Source organism: Physella acuta, unplaced genomic scaffold, assembly GCF_028476545.2.
Source record: "Physella acuta isolate Inbredline_101_S28 unplaced genomic scaffold, ASM2847654v3 ptg000298l, whole genome shotgun sequence".
Taxonomy (NCBI): Eukaryota; Metazoa; Mollusca; class Gastropoda; family Physidae; genus Physella; species Physella acuta.
Window position 1 is genome coordinate 198,895 of NW_026731817.1, and position 17,214 is coordinate 216,108.

Here is a 17,214-nt window from a genome sequence, read left to right on the forward strand (position 1 = left end):
TATTTTTTTGCTAAAGAAGCCTCCTATTCCTATGCAAGAGTTATTTCCTAATAGTAATAATAACCAATTTAATGAGAGGAGCCTCATAATTATTTAGTTGACATAATGAACTAAAAACGCGTATTTGTCTGTTTCGATGTATTATTAGCCTTAAAAAACCAGCTAAAAATTTAAAAAATAGTTTCAAAAGTTTATTTTTTAAAAATCTAACAAATTTATCCAATGGTGTGAAGAACTTGAGAATGATTTTATTCTAGATCTATAAGTATAAGTAATTTAAGTCAACATTTCTATTTAGATCTTACTGTATCTGCCCCATATTTAAACATGTAGAAAAGTAAGACAAAATAATATTGACTATCTATCTAATCTATATCTATATATATAATTCTCTTCTGGGAGACGCGCTCCCTACCACCCCCACCCCTACATAGTCTGGTGAGCTATGGTTCACTCCAATTGTTTACAAACAGAGCCGTGTTTAGTGACGACTATTAGGGGCAGATAATTTAGTTTGAAACTATTTTAAACGTGTGGGGGGGGGGTGTAACTAAGTGGAGTTTACTTTAAAGGAGGGGGGGGGGGTTATCGTCCTTAACGAGCTACTAATAGTGTTTTAAAGAAATATTTTCAGTGGCAGCGTTGGTAGTGTCGAATTCACAAATTATGAATAACTGAAAAGTAGAAAAAAAAAAAAACAACTAAATAGCGGCGTATGATATGCCGCGGGTCGGCTCGTTTAAATATAATTTCTCATGATAGTATTGATAGATCTTTAGCCTCCACTCCGCCGATGTGTCATCTATTTACGATGACCACACAATTAGAATTTTTAGAACGTCCGCATGACCTAGTTAAAGCCAAGGTTGTTTATCGTGTGGTAACCCCCCCCCCCCCCTGTTCCATTTTTTCCTTCTTTTTTATTTACCGAAACTATTAAAAACATTACATACGTCGAACCTTTGGAAAAATCATTCAAAAAACAATTACCACAATAATCTGAATCACATACAGATCTATAACTGCATACGGCATGCCGATGCGCCGATGACACCTAGAGCTAAGTAGGCTATTTTACAGGAACATTAAAAACGAGAAAAATGGCCCGTTGAGGAAGGATACACCGGGCGCTAGCTTGATAGTGCTGTCTCTTTTCTCTAAACTAAAACCAACCCACCCCCCCCCACACACCACCCCCACCCCCACACACCACCCCCCACCCCCCACACACACCACCCCCTCCACACACCGCCCCCCCACACACACCACCCCCCCCCCCCCCACCCCTCCACCCCCCCCCCCCCCCAAAAAAACATGCCTACCGTCCCATTCAACGAAATATAATTATATACTTTTTCCAGTGTCCGCCCCTTCCCCGAAAATTCTACCCCCGCCCCCGAAAATTTCAAGTACCCCCACCCCTCTCTGGGGAGGAAAAAGTCTAAACTAAAACCACCCCACCCCCCACACACACCCCCCCCCCCACCCCCCCCACCCCCCCCCCCCCAAAAAAAACATGTCTACCGTCCCATTCAACGAAATATAATTATATACTTTTTCCAGTGTCCGCCCCCTCCCCGAGGGGGGGGGGGCTCAGACGTTCTTACGCGGGGGGTGGGGCTTCGCCCCTACCCGAAGAATTGTATGCAAGAAACTCTTCACGCAAACCATTAAGATTAGACAACATTTCCTTTTTATTCAATGTTAACGCGAAAATCAATGACGTCATATAACTTTGAGCACTCTCTGGGTTTGAGATTATTTTCTACTCTGTGCGCTAAATGTGTCGACGTCATACTTCGTTTTTCGAAATACTATGCATGTTTTTATTTTCTTTGTGTTTTCTCTAGAGCGTTCTTGTCAGATAGATAGATAGACAGACAGCGAAACTATTAATACTAATAGTTTCGCTGTCTGTCTATCTGACAAGAACGCTCTGTCTGACAAGAACGCTCTGTCTGACAAGAACGCTCTAGAGAAAACACAAGCAAAATAAAAACATGCACAGTAATTCGAAAAACGAAATATGACGTCGACACATTTAGCGTAGAGTAGAACATAATCTCAAACCAGAGAGTGCACACAGTAATATGACGTCATTGATTATCGCGTAAACATTGAAAAAAAGGAAATGTTGTCTAATCTAAATGGTTTGCGTGAAGAGTTTCTTGCATACAATTCTTCGGGTAGGGGCGAAGCCCCACCCCCCGCGTAAGAACGTCTGAGCCCCCCCCCCTCCCCAACTCAAAAGAAATTTCCTCATCGATACTCTATAATAAAATTACAGCCTAATTAATGTGTCTAATCTAAAAAGTGGTTTTCTTGCAATGGGAAGGTAGACATGTTTTTTTTTTGGGGGGGTTGGGGGGGGGGGTGGAGGGGTGGGGGGGGTGGTGTGTAGGGGTGGGGAGGGGGGTGGGGGTGGTGTGTGGGGGGGTGGGTTGGTTTCAGTGTTTCTTTCAGACTTTTTCCTCCCCGGAGAGGGGTGGGGGTACTTGAAATTTTCGGGGGCGGGGGTAGAATTTTCTGGGAGGGTGCGGACACTGGAAAAAGTATATAATTATATTTCGTTGAATGGGACGGTAGACATGTTTTTTTTGGGGGGGTGGGGGGTGGTGGAGGGGTGGGGGGGGGTGGTGTGTGGGGTGGGGGGGGGGGATGGGGGGGTGGGGGGGGATGGGGGGTGGTGTGTGGGGGGGGGGGGGGTGGGGGGGTAGTGTGTGGGGGGGTGGGTTGGTTTCAGTGTTTCTTTCAGACTTTTTCCTCCCCGGAGAGGGGTGCGGGTACTTGAAATTTTCGGGGGCGGGGGTAGAATTTTCTGGGAGGGGGCGGACACTGGAAAAAGTATATAATTATATTTCGTTGAATGGGACGGTAGACATGTTTTTTTTTGGGGGGGGTGGGGGGTGGGGGGGCGGTGTGTGGAGGGGGTGGTGTGTGGGGGTGAGGGGTGGGGGTGGTGTGTGGTGGGGGTGGGGGTGGTGTGTGGGGGTGGGGTGGGGGTGGTGTGTGGGGGGGTGGGTTGGTTTTAGTTTAGAGAAAAGAGACAGCACTATCAGCCTAGCGCCCGTTGTACCCTTCCTCAACGGGCCATTTTTCTCGTTAATACTAATAGTTTCGCTGTCTGTCTGTCTATCTGACAAGAACGCTCTGTCTGACAAGAACGCTTTGTCTGACAAGAACGCTCTAGAGAAAACACAAGCAAAATAAAAACATGCACAGTAATTCGAAAAACGAAATATGACGTCGACACATTTAGCGTAGAGTAGAACATAATCTCAAACCAGAGAGTGCACACAGTAAAATGACGTCATTGATTATCGCGTAAACATTGAAAAAAAGGAAATGTTGTCTAATCTAAATGGTTTGCGTGAAGAGTTTCTTGCATACAATTCTTCGGGTAGGGGCGAAGCCCCACCCCCCGCGTAAGAACGTCTGAGCCCCCCCCCCTCCACAACTCAAAAGAAATTTCCTCATCGATACTCTATAATAAAATTACCGCCTAATTAATGTGTCTAATCTAAAAAGTGGTTTTCTCACGGTAGACATGTTTTTTTTTTGGGGGGGGGGGGGGGGGGGGGGTGGGGGGTGGGGGGGTTGGGGTGGTGTGTGGGGGGGGGGGGGGGTGGGGGTGGTGTGTGATGTGTGGGTTGGTTTCAGTGTTTCTTTCAGACTTTTTCCTCCCCGGAGAGGGGTGGGGGGTACTTGAAATTTTCGGGGGCGGGGGTAGAATTTTCTGGGAGGGGGCGGACACTGGAAAAAGTATATAATTATATTTCGTTGAATGGGACGGTAGACATGTTTTTTTGGGGGGTGGGGGGTGGTGGAGGGGTGGGGGGGGGGTGGTGTGTGTGGGGGTGGTGGGGTGGGGGTGGTGTGTGGGGGGGGGGTGGGTTGGTTTTAGTTTAGAGAAAAGAGACAGCACTATCAGCCTAGCGCCCGTTGTACCCTTCCTCAACGGGCCATTTTTCTCGTTAGTATTAATAGGCATACTTGTGTTGCTGGAAAAAAACATTTCTTAGCAAACGACCATAGCCTAGACATTTTATGCTGTGTTCGACAACTTAACCATTGTCACAGACGCAATAAAATACGAACCACAACAAAACACATGAATGTATCAAAATAATCAACGACTTATTCAGTCGAGATATATAACGCCGACATTCTGGTTTAATATGGCCCGACTTATTTTCTTGTCCAGATTTAGCAGCATGAATGATCGAAAATTAACTTCTTAAATAGGCTTACTTTGTGTATGCTATTGATACCGCTTGTTGTATTGATTCGTATATAGATCTATATCCTACTATACACGCGTTTTATAGATATGCCTATTTATAGATTATATTATCTATCAGTAAATCTAGGCCTATAATAATATAAAGATTTTTAAAACAATACGTCTAAACGTGTAAATACGCCTACACACATTTTCAATTGCAGCTTGGGAGATAGACACATGATATTCTAAAATGTAAATTTAGAATGTTTGTCTGGTATTAATAATTACATTCCTTCAGTTGGGGTGGGAAAGGTTGTCCCTGGATGACGTCATAAAACCATTGATATCTTGAAATAAAGGCAGCGTCAACAAACGTGCACATATTTAATACATGTAAAAGGAGACGTTTTAATTTTAATGAAAGCCGAATGCTCGTGGCTAATTTGCTATGCAGGGTTGGTTTTTCTGCCAGAAAGGCAGAAAACCTTCACCTACAACACAAGACAAGAAACATGAAACGTCCACACACAGTAGCCAGCTTGGCTTTTCACCAAACCATTGTCACGAAACGTATTCACTGCGGAGCATTTTCAGGGAGCAACTGTACCGTGACCAAGATAACAACGACATTCCTAAGATTTTTGTTTGCGTAGAGAAAAAAAACCCAGACAAAGCAGATTTTGATGAATCGTCTGCACACGGGGCGTCGAAAATTTTTACTCAGAATATTCGACCCTCAAACTTTGATGATCAAAGTCAATGGTTGATGTTTGGAATCTTGTGTGTGTTACATCGTAGGGCCTATATGATCGAATTTAGATTTATGAATAATCGATTGTCTAGACAAGTTGAGTCCTAGACGGTGTAATTAATTAACATAATACGACGATAGATTTCATTTAGGTGACACACCTATAAAAATTCCAGCGCTGTGTATCTGACCTGAGGCCTACGTGAATAGGTCTGCGAGGGCCAATCATAATGGAGCAAGGACTATTTCTTCTATTATCCCATGTACCGGGTTAATATTAATTTTTCAATAAAAAAGATAAAGCTGTAGCATCAGAATTTTAATTCTGAACTAAATTTAAAATTAAAAGAAAAATTAAGAAGTTCTTGTTCTTTAAAAAAAAACTGACACATTTTTACGGCGGTAAATATGACATTACGGTTATATTTTCATGAGATAGAATAACATTTATGGCAAATGTGTAAAGCATAAACATTTCTGAATTTTTAAAAATATAAAACATTTGATACATTTTAAACTTATTTTCAGAAAAATCTGTAGTTGGGTAAAATATAATTTCTCATGCACTTTTTTTTGGATCAAATTATTTATTTTAAAAAATTCCGTCATATTTATCACTACAGTAAAAAGGTTGTGTAAGCGGGATGTATAATATTTTTTTGGCGAATTTTTTCATTTATTTTCCATTGGCAGGGTGATACTGCCCACAAAGAAAACAAACAGTGATTAGGAAAATTAAAAAGGGATGAGTTTGAAGTATGTTATATAATAAATTTAAATAAATCAGTACCATTAATCAACCAGAAGCATTCAATTTCTTTCTTCGGTTTTGATACATGTATGTAGTCTAGTACAAACAGGCTGCTGAAGACTTAAAACACAAAAAAAAACATTTTTAGTACAGTAGAATTTTTTTCTTTTAATGAACTTGTATACACATATTCATTAGTACAGAGTCCTCCCCATGCATTCACATTTAAGACAGACAACACTAATGTACTCGCCATCGTTACTTTATTGGAGGGGTTATCTCAGTGCTGCACTACACAGAGCCTACCTACCCAGTAGGGCAATATACTTGTAGCCTATAGACATTGAGACTAACACTATTTCAGGCCTTTATGTGAAGTGTGAAGCCAGCACCAATTGATTATTAAACCTGGGAGGCCTACCAAGTGAAGAGTGGAGCCAGTATCAGTTGATTATTTTGTCATCCAACTATTCTTCCTTAGCGCGCACTACATTAGATTATGCCGAACGCCCAACACTACTGCTCTACTGTAAGGAATATATTCGCATAATGCTCATGTGCTTTGTAATATAAAATAATATTGTAAAGCATGGTAGAATACTTTACTCTGGTGCCTGTCATAATGCTAGGACATGGTCAAAATTACAACTGAAAATAACAAATGCTTATAGGGAAACCTGTCCAATTTTTAGATATGAAAATAAAGCCTGAGAAACAAAATTATAATAGTTTTTGCTCTAATAGTAATAGTTAAAAATAACATTATCCTATCATACCAATAAAAAATATCAATGACATCTGCCATTAAAACATAAAGCTTGAGATATCAATAAATGTAAGAGAAGCAGGTCAAAATCAATCAAAACAAGCTCTAAAATAATACGAACAGCAGCAGCCAAATAGAATGCAAAATACTGTGGTTTAGAAATGGCTGACATGATTATAAATTCAAGATGGATGCCAACATAGTGGAATTTCAGTAACATTTTCAAACAACAAAACGATTGGGATAACAAAATTTTAAGAGAATTCTTAGCATTTGCTGTTGGTATGCTATCAGAAATGTAAGTTATAATACAAGGCTTTGATCCAGTTAGGCAGGAGTTGCTTCAAACTTCTGCCTTAGCGACTAAAGTGTCACCATACTGTTGTCTCGCTGCCCATGATTTAGATCTCTGGTATGCAGTAAACAAAATAAACACAACTACATTATTATTTGCATGGCATTGAACTGTGTATATATACACGTTATTGTATATGTGCATACATTAATCAGAGATGTAACCAACTGCTTTAATAAATATAAATTTTAATATCTTTCTTAAATAGGGTGCTTCCCAAAATAATTCAATGTATCTTCATTGAAAAAATTTTTAATAAAACATTACAGCTCTGAATAAGGTACACACACATAGAGGCCAAAATATCTTTAGTAGAAAAGCCGAAGAGTTTACACAAAATACGGGTTTAAAATGATTTCAAATTGGAATGAATTTTTAAAATATAAACACAAGTTTTAAACTAGATAAAACTTGAACCTTGGCAATATAGTCCAACTCACCAGAAAATATCCTGTTGCTGTTTTATCTAAATAAAATATTGCTCTTAAATCACATCTCAAACATATAAATATGGCACACAAATAACAAGCTCTTTTTCAGGCTTTTTTTTTGGTAGGAATTGGAATTGTTTTTTAAACAAATGTTAAAAAACTGTTTTGCAACTATGTACACTTATATCTAATGGTTAAGTTTTACAAATACTTAAACAAAAAAGTACCTTCCCTAAATCTACATTAGTTTGCCACACAGCTTCAGATGTTCACATTTAAGCATAAGACCTAGACAAAGTAATTTGACAACAAACATTCACTTAAATTTATAACAGTAGCAAAATATATATATAGGTATTTTCATTTCGACATTCTTTACAAATAAGTTATATAATACATGTGTGTACGATACATGATGTATGGGATGTCTTTAAGAAAAGGTTTACAGTAGAGCAAATTACTATAAATAACATCCAATGAGAGTTTTAAGAATAAAGAAATCAACATCTTAATTTTAAAAACTGTTTTTTAAATTAATTCTATTAGAATCAGGCCAACTATTCCAAATGTAGTTTAAAAAAATAAACAAGGTTAGCACTACTGGTCCAGTAGGTGTTATTAAAATAAAGTGTGGATTTGATCACCCTTAATTTAAAATTTTACACCCATCAACAGTATATTTGTGCTCTCTATCAAAGTAATTTGAATTACAAAGACCAAAGAATTTCATTATTATGGCAAAATAGGTGAATAAAAATGTAACAGTTAAAAAAAAAAAGGTTTAGTCAATTATAACAGATGGAAGTAATCAACAAATACCGAAATCCACTAAATCAAGTAAAAGGAAGATTTTAAACAAGTAAAAACAAAAATAGTTTATTTTAATTAAAGAAAATGTAACAAAAAAGTGGCAAAGCTATTTATGCCTTAAAGTGTCATTCATAACTGACATCACACCACAAAAATAGTTTATTTTAATTAAAGAAAATGTAACAAAAAAGTGGCAAAGCTATTTATGCCTTAAAGTGTCATTCATAACTGACATCACACCACAATTTTTGTTTTGTGAACAGAAATTTCTATGTCAAATTTTAAATGAGCTGGGTCAAAGATGAGATACATAGATACATTTCGTTTAGACCTGCAAAATCTTTTAGCATCAAAAGTCACACTGCCACAAAAACTTTAAAACCTAGGAGTGTGACATCATTTATGGACAACACTTAAAATAAATATATAATGATCACATAAAAAATGCAAACAAAAAAATAAAGCCACCTAAGACAAATTCTAAAAATAAAAATACTCTGATCCATTCAGCTATTTTTTATAATGCAATATGGTTTTTATTTCCAACAAATAAACAGCAAATTTGAAATATTTATTCAAAGTATTTAATTACTACAAAAACAATATTTTTTTCCAGAAAAACAATTTATTTCAAGTGGATGTGGTTTCTTTTTAAAAACTATTCTTCAAGTCTGTTTGGCTAGGAAAGTGATAATAAAAACCAAGATAAACTTGATATTTTGTGAGATTTTTGGTCATGTAACAAGGATTTGTCATAAAAAATATACATTCAAACTTAACTGCTGAATGAAGATTATGTACAAAGTTTTGTCTTTCCTGTAAACAAAAATCTATTTTATAAATCAGTGTGAAGGCATTCAGCTTTATCTGGCAGCTGAGAATGTAAGTTTTTTGGAGAGGTCAGAACAGCAGATGGCGTTTTTGTGCCATCTTTTCTGCCTTTTCTGGACTTGCTGTGGTCTTGCTTTTCAGGTGAAGGCAAAATTGACACTTCATAATTTAGTGGCTTAACTTCAGATGATGTGTTTGGTGACTTGGTGGCCAAAATATTTTTCCCTGGCTCATAGGAGCTGTGGTCAGATGAACCTCTCAGGACTAATCCCATGGGGTGGGGGTAGATATGGACTGTGCCTTGAATGGAACCATGCAGGTGCACTAAAGTTTTATGTGCTGGGCGAGGCGCATCAGCTGTTCTAACAACAGGGGACAGAACCAGACTCATGGGATCGTCACCTCGCTGGGAAGGTGCAGCAGTGTCAGGGGAACAGCTTGGCATTTCAACATCAGGCAAGGGGGAGGCTGCCAAACCACAGTCACTGCCTATGCTGGTACGCGACACACAAGAATCACGCTTACACAATGCAGTCAGGACCTTTTCACTTTCCGCATCCTCTGAAGTCAACCACGTACGAGTGTTTACATTCTCTTTCTTTGAAACAGTCAGACTTTGTTTATCCAGATAAATGGACGACGTTGGCATCACAGATTTTAGAGGTCCGTCAAGACCAGAAATGTTAACGTCCGACAGGCTGTGAGCTACATCAGACAGAGAACCGCCATACTCAAGCATGGCATTCATGTCTTCCTTCCCACAGGACTCAAACACAACTCTGTCCACAGTGTGGTATCTCCTGGACGACCGCAACTCCATGGGGTCCTCGAAGGAGGAAGAACAAGATGATGAAGCAGACAAAAGCCTGGACTTTTTCTCAACAAAAACATTTTCACACTTGGTATCAATGACAGCAAGCAGGTCAGGGCAGCCAGCAGCATGGAGGGAAGGCATGCCTCGTATTTCTGAGATATCAGACAGATTCCCTGGCTGGGACCGGTGCTCCTTCTCGCAGACAGAACCTTTTTTCTTTCTGGAAACCAAAGACCTTTCAGCTGAATTGATGTCGTCTCTGGATCTAGTGTCACTTTTCCTTCGAGTGCCGCCCATCTCGCACCGGCGAGAATCTGCACCATCCATAAGCTTGCTGGTTGATTCAGCTTTCATGCGGACAGCACTCCCAATATTGACAGCTTGGCAAATGTCAGAGGCTCCGATGGATTCAGCTTTTCCCTCGCTCATCAGGCTTTCACAGCTAGCAAGGGCAGCCTGTGTTGTGATGGGAGCGGTTGTCAGGGACAGGGTGGAGTATGTTGGCATGGTTGGTGACACACCCTCGTAGCAAGGGGAGCTACTGCTGGTGCTGATGATGGAACCTATGCTCAGGCAATCACTTTTTGACTCAATCTCAGAAACTTGGTCCATGAAGCGGGTGCATTTTTTACCTCTGGTGCTTCTTGTATCCTCAGAAGGGGCAGGACTTGCCTTCCTTAGGTGTGGAGATGTAGGACAAGATGAGCTGCCCCTCTGGTGTTGGCCACTCCCACTGGAGGAGGAGCCACACTCTTCATCCTTCTCTGAGGTCTCTTCAGGATAAGCTAGGGGACCAGAAGCTCCATCAAAGTGTCTTGAACAAAGTGATATACCATCTTTATCCCTATGAAAATAAATGACCAAATGATTAACCAACTTTATCCATACAATTATCCAAGTTATCTTTATCCCAATATAAATAAATGACCAAGTGATATACCAACTTTAACCAGATACAAATAAATTATCATGATTTACACCTACTTTATTCTCTCAACACCCTTTATCCATATAAATTAACAATTTACTTTCTTTATGCTTAAAAAAAAACTCTACATCATCTGCCCCATTTGTTTTGGGCAAGATCAGGAAAACATGATGAAAATAAAATGTTTAGAGATATACTACACAATACCTAATACACAAAAAAGTAGCATCTTAAAACAAAATTTCAAGCTTAGAGAACAATTTTTAGAAAAACTCACTTGGGGGATACAATAGACCCAGCCAAGGCTCTAGTACTGGCATCATCATTCAGGGACATACTGTAAGACTCCCCACCAACACTCGACCGCTCACAGTTGGAAGAATGTTCTAAAATATCTGCTTGAACTTCCAACCTGCAGGCAATAGAAATTTTAATGCATAAGAAATTAAAATAAACCCACAAAATTTATATTCACTGAGATAACATCTTGCCATAAAATTAAGGTAAAAAAAAGTCTCTGAGATTTTAATAGTATTTTAACTGAAAGGATTGTCATGCTATGTGTGATTGTTTTGAGGCTGTAATTTAAAATGGTAACTGCAAATTTGTTTTATAAATATAAAGCTATATTTATCCACTACTATATACTAATCAACACACTGTTGAATTACAAATAGCAATATTTTTGTGTGCATATTTTCATAATCAGGTGAGAAACATGCATGCTTTAGCAATGTTACATAAGCATTAAACTCAGTGGCTTAAAATAGTGTTAATGATTTGTAAACAAATCCAGATGACATATTACTTGTGGTGCTGTGAGCTGTAGGTGGCACTGCACACACTCCCATTGATACTGGTGCCGGCAATAGCTTGATGACTAGCAGAGTCTCTATCACAGTCGTCCCTCAAAACTCCAGCCCGGTCTATGTGGCTGCCAGATGCACTCAGACTAAAGAATGATATGGAAATAATTAAATTTGTTTAAATAGTTGAATTACGTATATAATATTAGCTCAGAATAAAATTTAAAAAATTTTATTTGAAAAAAAAAAACCAAACCTGTTTGTCATGCCCAGACTGGCATCTCCTATACTTGGGGCAATGCTTGGATTAGCCACATTTGGTGCGGTCTCAATGCTGTGATTGTCACCTGGAAAAAGTCAACACACAATTTAAAAAAATTTCTGTCAGGTGTCTACACACCTATAAGGTGGACCAAAATTATTGTATTTGAACTTGAATAATGAATAAACCACAATACCTGCATAGCTGTAAGGCCCGTGAGTTGTGGTATCATCACGTTCATCAAACTCAAATCTGACACCACCTGTGTTTGTTGTTGTCACACCACAGCCTCCACTGCGACACAATGAGAATGGAACAACTCCATAAACATAGGCTAACAGAATGGGAACACCAATACCTGGAACAAAATATTTAAAGTTAAGTTAATAAACAATCTTTTTTTAGACAAACTTTTAAAACATTTAAAAAAAAAAGAGTGGTTCAATGGTAGAGAGCAATTATTTTCTCAAATCTAAACAAATAGCCTTAACAAATCCCTGAAAGTATTTGTGTGTAGTTTAGTGTAGATATTGCCATGTCAACATAAACAACTTTTCCTGGCATTATTTTGATAAAAATAGTTCAGGTTTTAAACCAAAAGCGTTATAAACTTAAGCCATATTTATTTTTTATAAAAAATAGTTCTTACAAACAACAGCTTTAACAATTTGAAGCATAGCATAGTTCTTACTATGTATGAAAAAGAAAAAAAAATGTGCTTATAAAATTAAACAAACTCACCAACAGCTAAGCCAGCAATGATGGGTGCAGCAATAATTGAAGCTGCCACTCCACCAGTTATTGCCAAGTTCCGTTTATGTTTGGAGGCGCCATCAAATCGGTAATGAATCTGTTTTAACAAGATGAATAAATATGAAAAGTCATTTTACTAAACTAAACCAGAGAGAAATTTAAACCCAACTCACACCAACTGAAAGCATTACTTGAATAGCTAGATAAGATAAAGACTTTGTCATAAAGTGTTAAAAAAACTTGTGCTTACCTTTCGACCAACCCAGACAGGTATTCCAATAATCATAGCAGGGACGGCAATACCTGCCACAAGAGTGATGCCTACAGGTGCACCCACCAGTGTACCTAACTGCCACAATATTTTTTTCTTTCTGCTCCACGGCTTCCTGCCCCAAAATGTGCAACCTGATGGACTACAAAACACAGAACTACACTGAGCGGATCAAGCTTTACAAGTAGAGTAAATCAACTAATCTATAAGAATCTTTATCATTATACAGAGTAGTCTTAGTTCAAAATAAACAATCTGAACATAAACACATAAAACTAAAATTTAAAGGAAAATGTACCTCAAATAGTGTCCAAACATAAAGATATAAAAACCAATATTTAAAAGGGAAATGTACCTCAAATAGTGTAAGTCTGAAATTTCTTTCATACAAAGCCAACAGAAGCCTGCCCCACACACAGCACAAGTCATGTGATTACAAGAACCATCGTCCATTTTAACAATGAAGGCACCACAGCGAGGGCAAGACTTTATTTCATCTAGATATAAATTATTTTAAAAATAATATATAAAATATTTCCATAAAAATATAAACAACCTCTATTAACAGTTTGTGATGGGCATATAAGTTGCAAAACATCACTAGAAAGTAAATCAAAATAGGGTAGTGTAGCAAATCGACATACTCTGTGTTCCTGATTCTTGACTGAAACTGATGGAGGAAGAGCGGATGTTGGGGGAGCGTTCTGCTCGGGCAGCATCGCAGGTCTGGTTTGGGTGCCAGTACTGTTTACAGTGGTAACAAAAGTAGGTGTTGCATCCTTCACGTTCACATTTCAGCTTGGGACATCCAGCACACCCAAATGCAATCACAGCATACCTGTTTGTCATATGATCAAAATATTACAATTAAATAATATAACATAAATAGTCTATCTGGAATATACCATAAGCTGATAATAGAATAGGAATACTGAATTTAATAAAGAATAAAAGATCAAATTTAAGAAAGTAAAAAAAAAGTAAAATCAGACTATAAAGTTATAGATATATAATATATTAAAAGGTAGTAAAGAAAAGGGTTTAACAGTGAGTCATCCTTACCCGCAGTCTGGTGCAGGGCACCATCTTGTATCAGAGTCCATAGCCAAGACACGGCGCAACATAAAATCTTCATATTTTTGCATGAGTATATCATCTAAGACAATGGCCCTAATGTCGTTTGGATGGAACAGTTCTGAACATTCTGGGCAGGCAATAGCAAGACGTGACTCCATTATTTCAATCTAGTGAGTGATTTTTGTAAACAGATAGAGTAGCTTAGAGTGCTTTACAAATAAAAGAAAGTCATTAATATAAAGCATTGTCTAGCTAACTTGTTATTTATGAAGTAAATTGCAAAGGTTTCTAAAAAATATCTATAATGGACTAAGGAATAATCATTACAAAGTTAATTTCAAAACTAAAGATAGAAAAGAATTTATAAAAAGTCTAGTTACCCTAAAATATTCTTTCAAACAAGCAGAGCAGCATCTGTGATGGCATGTAGAAATCTCAAGAAAATTTTCTTTAGACTTTTCTACAAGGCACACCGGACACTCCATTATGATCAAGCTCTTCTCATCACTATGTATTGACAGGCCACATTCTTTCATGCTAAATTCTGACGGGCCTTCTTCAAAAACTATTTTTTCCAACGGAATGCCGTCCAGTGAGTTGTGAGATTCACCTTGACCTCTGAGAGATCCATGGTAAGAGACAAAAGCTGACTGATAATAATTGTTGGGGGGTGGTGTAGGTGATGATCTAGTTACGTTGCTGGAGGAATGAGGGGGTGATATCCCACAGGCACCGCTGTCAGACCTGTATGGGTCTGAATCTAAACTGAGACGGGACTTTGATCTTCTGCGTGATGGTAACAGGTGAGACAGAGAGAATGTTGAGGCCCTGCTTTTATTCTCTGAACCCTTTGACGCACCAGAAGAAGCTGATAAGCCATCACTATCCCGCTTTTTGGAGGATGTCCGGCGGGGAGGGAAAAATCGATCCAGGATGGAACTAGACCTTAGATGGGATCAATGATCGTTATGACTGTTGTAAGTAGCAGATACTTCACTTCTTTGCTGAAGGAAAAAAAGAGAAAAAAAAAATTCTATTTTTAAAATGATTTCTTGAGTGTACATGTATTTTAAAAACATTCATATAAATAATGTATAGGGCAGCTTAATCCTTTGCTGTGACACAATTTGATTTGAAAACTTCAAAACAATCTAGACTTTTGTCCGTGTTTATTGATTAGCCTTGCCCACATAATAATATAAGCATATCAATTATCATAGAAAACCAACTCATACAAAAGCAAGGATATGGCAAATAAATATCATATTTCAAGTATTCTGATTTCTTTCTCCATTTTCTTTGTACAGTTTTCTCATATCTTAAACAGCAACTAAGAAATAGACAATGGAACTTGGCCTGTTGCAATCACTGTCCTGTACCTTTACTGTACTTTAACAGCTAACACTAATGTGTGAAGTTTTATCATCTTATCTTTAATTACAAGATAGATGTGCAGACTGGAAATTGGCATGTAGTAATCTTGATGGAGGGGTCTTTAAGTTGTTATTTATTATTTAATAATTAGGTCTATTGGTAGGTATTGTTTCTACTAAATTAAGGTTTATTTTATTTGCAATTTCTTCTGTTTACATTCTCTATATCTTACACTTACAGTTTTATCATGGAAAACACCAATGATACAGATCTAAATAGGCCTATAGGATCTCTTGCCTACTCAACCTAAAATGATAGCCTAATTTTTGGTTTAGCCCTATTAAAACTGCATTGTCATTTGTGTATAACTGTATACTATGGACAGAGATCTAATCATCTAGATCAGAATTTAATTCTATAAAGAGTTTGCATGTAGGCCTAATATAAGACTAAGAGAGTCTACTACTACTAATATATTGTAAATAAAGCTAATAAGGCCTATAGAGAGGTTACTAATCTAGCTCTAGATTTCTAGATCTAGACTGATAGGGCCTATATATTTAATAATTCTGTAAAATTTGAACATTTTTCCTATTTCCCAAGGAGGATTATTTAATAATTTCATGTCCGATGCTAGCTGGAAAAAGATACACATGCGCAATGGAGAGAAACAATGACTTGCCTTCGTGGCGATGTTTTCGATGGTGCTACGCATGCGTGTGTTTACAACCGCAGAACCCTAGCCCTAACCCCAACCATAGGTAGGTCATTGCGAATTACTATCTTTTGCAGACTAGGTGGAGACGTTGGGGCACAACATCTTTTTCCGAGAAGTCACTTCGTAATTTTATAGACCTACTTTACATACTCGTCATACTTAGACATACTTAATAATACTTAGAATCGACTAATCTTAGATGCTAGATTAATTAAAATAGATTTAAGACTTAATAAACCTAACCAGATTACAATCTTAAATTAATAATTAAATTTAAGATTGTAATCTGGTTAGTGCACATAGTACATAGTAGTGGTTAGGCCTCCTAATTATAGTAATTATTAATTAATACCTTGGCCCTAATTATTAAATAAATAAATAACATCTTTAATTTATTCTTTTCCGCAAAGTTTTATTATCTCTGTCGGACTAAACTGGCCCCATCTCAATCTGACTCACTCAAAAAAGTCAGATTCACTGTCACTGTGACTATGAAAACTAGATCTATGATGATTGATGAGTATTTCTGAGTATTTCATTTCTAAGATATGACATTACGATATGACCACACCAAAACCTGGCAGTGGTGGCAGCTCTCAACTCAGTGATTAAAATAACATTCCATGCCGTATGTCTTCCATTTCCCGGACGTGAAGCCTGAAAGTTGTTAACAGACTTAACAAAAAATGACAGCCAAGACTCAATATTATTTCGGAACACTAACAAACCATAATTTTATTCAGTCCAGTTATTAGTGTCAACAAGGTCTATGAATCCTACTTTTGTTGGCGAAAATGGTTGACAAAAACAGGAAATGTCGTAATATTCATACGCCTCAATTAATCGCGCATGCGTGTGGTGTAAAGATTAACACTTGGGCATAGGCTATTAATAATAGTCCCAAATGGTCTTTGGAAAATATATCACAGACATTTTCCCTCCCTTCTAGTTCTACATCTTAAATCTAGAATCTATATGTTCCATAAGCAGCGAACGTTCCAGTTAATGAATACGCCGCATCCTAATCTATTAATTTGTTGCCGCAACTGCACAACTCCTAAACGCTCAAGCAAACTCACACACTTCAATATAATTAAAAACTAGAAGAAATACTTTTCACAAACATGCAGAACAAAGTTAAAATGTTTTAATACAAAAAAGAGATTTACAAGAAATTTTTATGAAATTAGTCTAAGTAAAATTATCACGTAGATCTAGATCTTTTTTTATTGTTTCATCGCTTATTATTATATAGTTTATTCTCGTTTTGAATTTCAAAGAAAAAAAATTG

General features: G+C 37.6%; 1 protein-coding gene across 4 annotated transcripts; it reads right to left on the reverse strand.

Annotated features, from left to right (window-relative positions):
- Positions 1-8,243: 8,243 nt before the first annotated feature.
- On the reverse strand, positions 8,244-16,997 carry LOC131939874 (E3 ubiquitin-protein ligase RNF19B). 4 transcript variants are annotated; one of them, XM_059298399.1, is made up of 12 exons: positions 16,704-16,997; positions 14,212-14,835; positions 13,817-13,998; positions 13,399-13,592; positions 13,110-13,251; positions 12,734-12,896; positions 12,472-12,580; positions 11,927-12,088; positions 11,725-11,815; positions 11,471-11,614; positions 10,940-11,074; positions 8,244-10,578 (listed from the first exon to the last, which is right to left on the reverse strand). In XM_059298399.1, the coding sequence occupies exons 2-12, from the start codon at positions 14,365-14,367 to the stop codon at positions 8,925-8,927; spliced, it is 3,132 nt and encodes a 1,043-aa protein (XP_059154382.1). In that variant the 5' UTR covers positions 14,368-14,835; positions 16,704-16,997; the 3' UTR covers positions 8,244-8,924. The 4 variants fall into 4 exon arrangements, with proteins under 4 accessions (XP_059154382.1, XP_059154380.1, XP_059154381.1 ...); XM_059298397.1 differs by having other exon boundaries at positions 16,652-16,997; XM_059298398.1 differs by having other exon boundaries at positions 16,648-16,997.
- Between the last annotated feature and the right edge of the window lie 217 nt (positions 16,998-17,214).

Coding starts and splice junctions, on each gene's coding strand:
- LOC131939874 (XM_059298399.1), bottom strand. CDS start 14,367: ATGAAAGAATGTGGCCTGTCAATACATAGTGATGAGAAGAGCTTGATC. Junction 13,252..13,398: donor TCAAGAATCAGGAACACAGA/GTATGTCGATTT, acceptor ATTTATATCTAG/ATGAAATAAAGTCTTGCCCT. Junction 11,615..11,724: donor AGTCTGGGCATGACAAACAG/GTTTGGTTTTTT, acceptor ATCATTCTTTAG/TCTGAGTGCATCTGGCAGCC.